The sequence below is a fragment of the Notothenia coriiceps genome, unplaced genomic scaffold (assembly GCF_000735185.1).
Source record: "Notothenia coriiceps isolate Sejong01 unplaced genomic scaffold, NC01 NC01_scaffold00015983, whole genome shotgun sequence".
In the NCBI taxonomy this organism is placed as follows: domain Eukaryota; kingdom Metazoa; phylum Chordata; class Actinopteri; order Perciformes; family Nototheniidae; genus Notothenia; species Notothenia coriiceps.
The window spans coordinates 1-1,217 of NW_011348684.1; the positions used below are offsets into that span (position 1 = coordinate 1).

At 44.9% G+C, this 1,217-nt stretch overlaps 1 protein-coding gene across 1 annotated transcript; it reads right to left on the minus strand.

Moving 5' to 3' along the window:
* Positions 1-115: 115 nt before the first annotated feature.
* On the minus strand, positions 116-931 carry LOC104949364 (diacylglycerol kinase theta; the record flags this gene model as incomplete). Its single annotated transcript, XM_010775724.1, has 3 exons — positions 731-931; positions 358-458; positions 116-262 (listed from the first exon to the last, which is right to left on the minus strand). Coding segments are annotated over exons 1-3 (449 nt in total), but the record flags the coding sequence as incomplete, so codon positions are not given.
* Between the last annotated feature and the right edge of the window lie 286 nt (positions 932-1,217).

The window sequence follows — 1,217 nt, forward strand, 5'->3', positions numbered from 1 at the left end:
GTGTGTGTGTGTGTGTGTGTGTGTGTGTGTGTGTGTGTGTGTGTGTGTGTGTGTGTGTGTGTGTGTGTGTGTGTGTGTGTGTGTGTGTGTGTGTGTGTGTGTGTGTGTGTGGTACCTGGGTATATTGAGGAAGATGAGCCCCTCGATGTTGGGCAGCTGGACCTCCTGAGCGTCGACCTGCAGTTTCAGTTCTTTATGGAGACTTCGGCTGCAGCTGATCTTCTGCAGACCCACTTTCACATACACACCTTTATTATGGAACCTGGGGGCGGGGGGGGGGACATGCAGGGGTTATTTACAACAGACATGTCCCGCTCTGGATAAAGTTAGATATTAAATTATATTGATGATAGAAACCTGCTGGTGAATTTGTCCGGCTCGTCCTCGCGGGCCTGGTGGAAGTCGAGGCTGAGCTCGGCGTCGATGCCCAGACCGAAGTAGTTGTTCATCTGAACAATCTGAGAGAAACAGAGACAGGGCATCAAGGTAAAGTGAGACAAATATTTTAAAAGTGTGCTTTCATTCTAAAAAAAGAAAAAAAAGAAAATCAATTTGATATAAAAAAAAATACAAGAATAAAATAAAGTAAACTTCAGCTTTAACCATTTTCAAAATTGCAGACCAAATTAAAATGTATTTTTCCTTTCAAAATAAAAATGTTTTCAATATAAATATTCACAGTCATAGGGCTATATGTATTAAGTATATCACTTTAATAATGAATACTGACCTTGGGGGGCTCCAGGAAGCTGTGAGCGTCCTCAGAGAAGTGCTGAGCGTCCAGCAGGATGGTCCATCGGTCCATCAGAACCTCCTCAGCCTCGTCCACTGACACCAGGATGTGAGGGGGGTCCTCCCCGCTGTAACCTGAGCCCCAACGAAGCACCCGGGCCAGGTCGTTACCTACAAGGTTCAAGGCTTTGATTGTCATGTGTTCAGAGCTACATCCGAAGATCTGAGGGCACCGGCTCCTCCCACAGAGCAACACAATACAAAGAATAGTGCAAGTAAATGCAATAAAATAGAAGTAGTGCCATAAGAGTCTATATACAAGTGAAAAATAATTAACACACACACACACACACACACACACACACACACACACACACACACACACACACACACACACACACACACACACACACACACACACACACACACACACAGACACACACACACACACACACACACACACACACACACTACGTACTACTTAC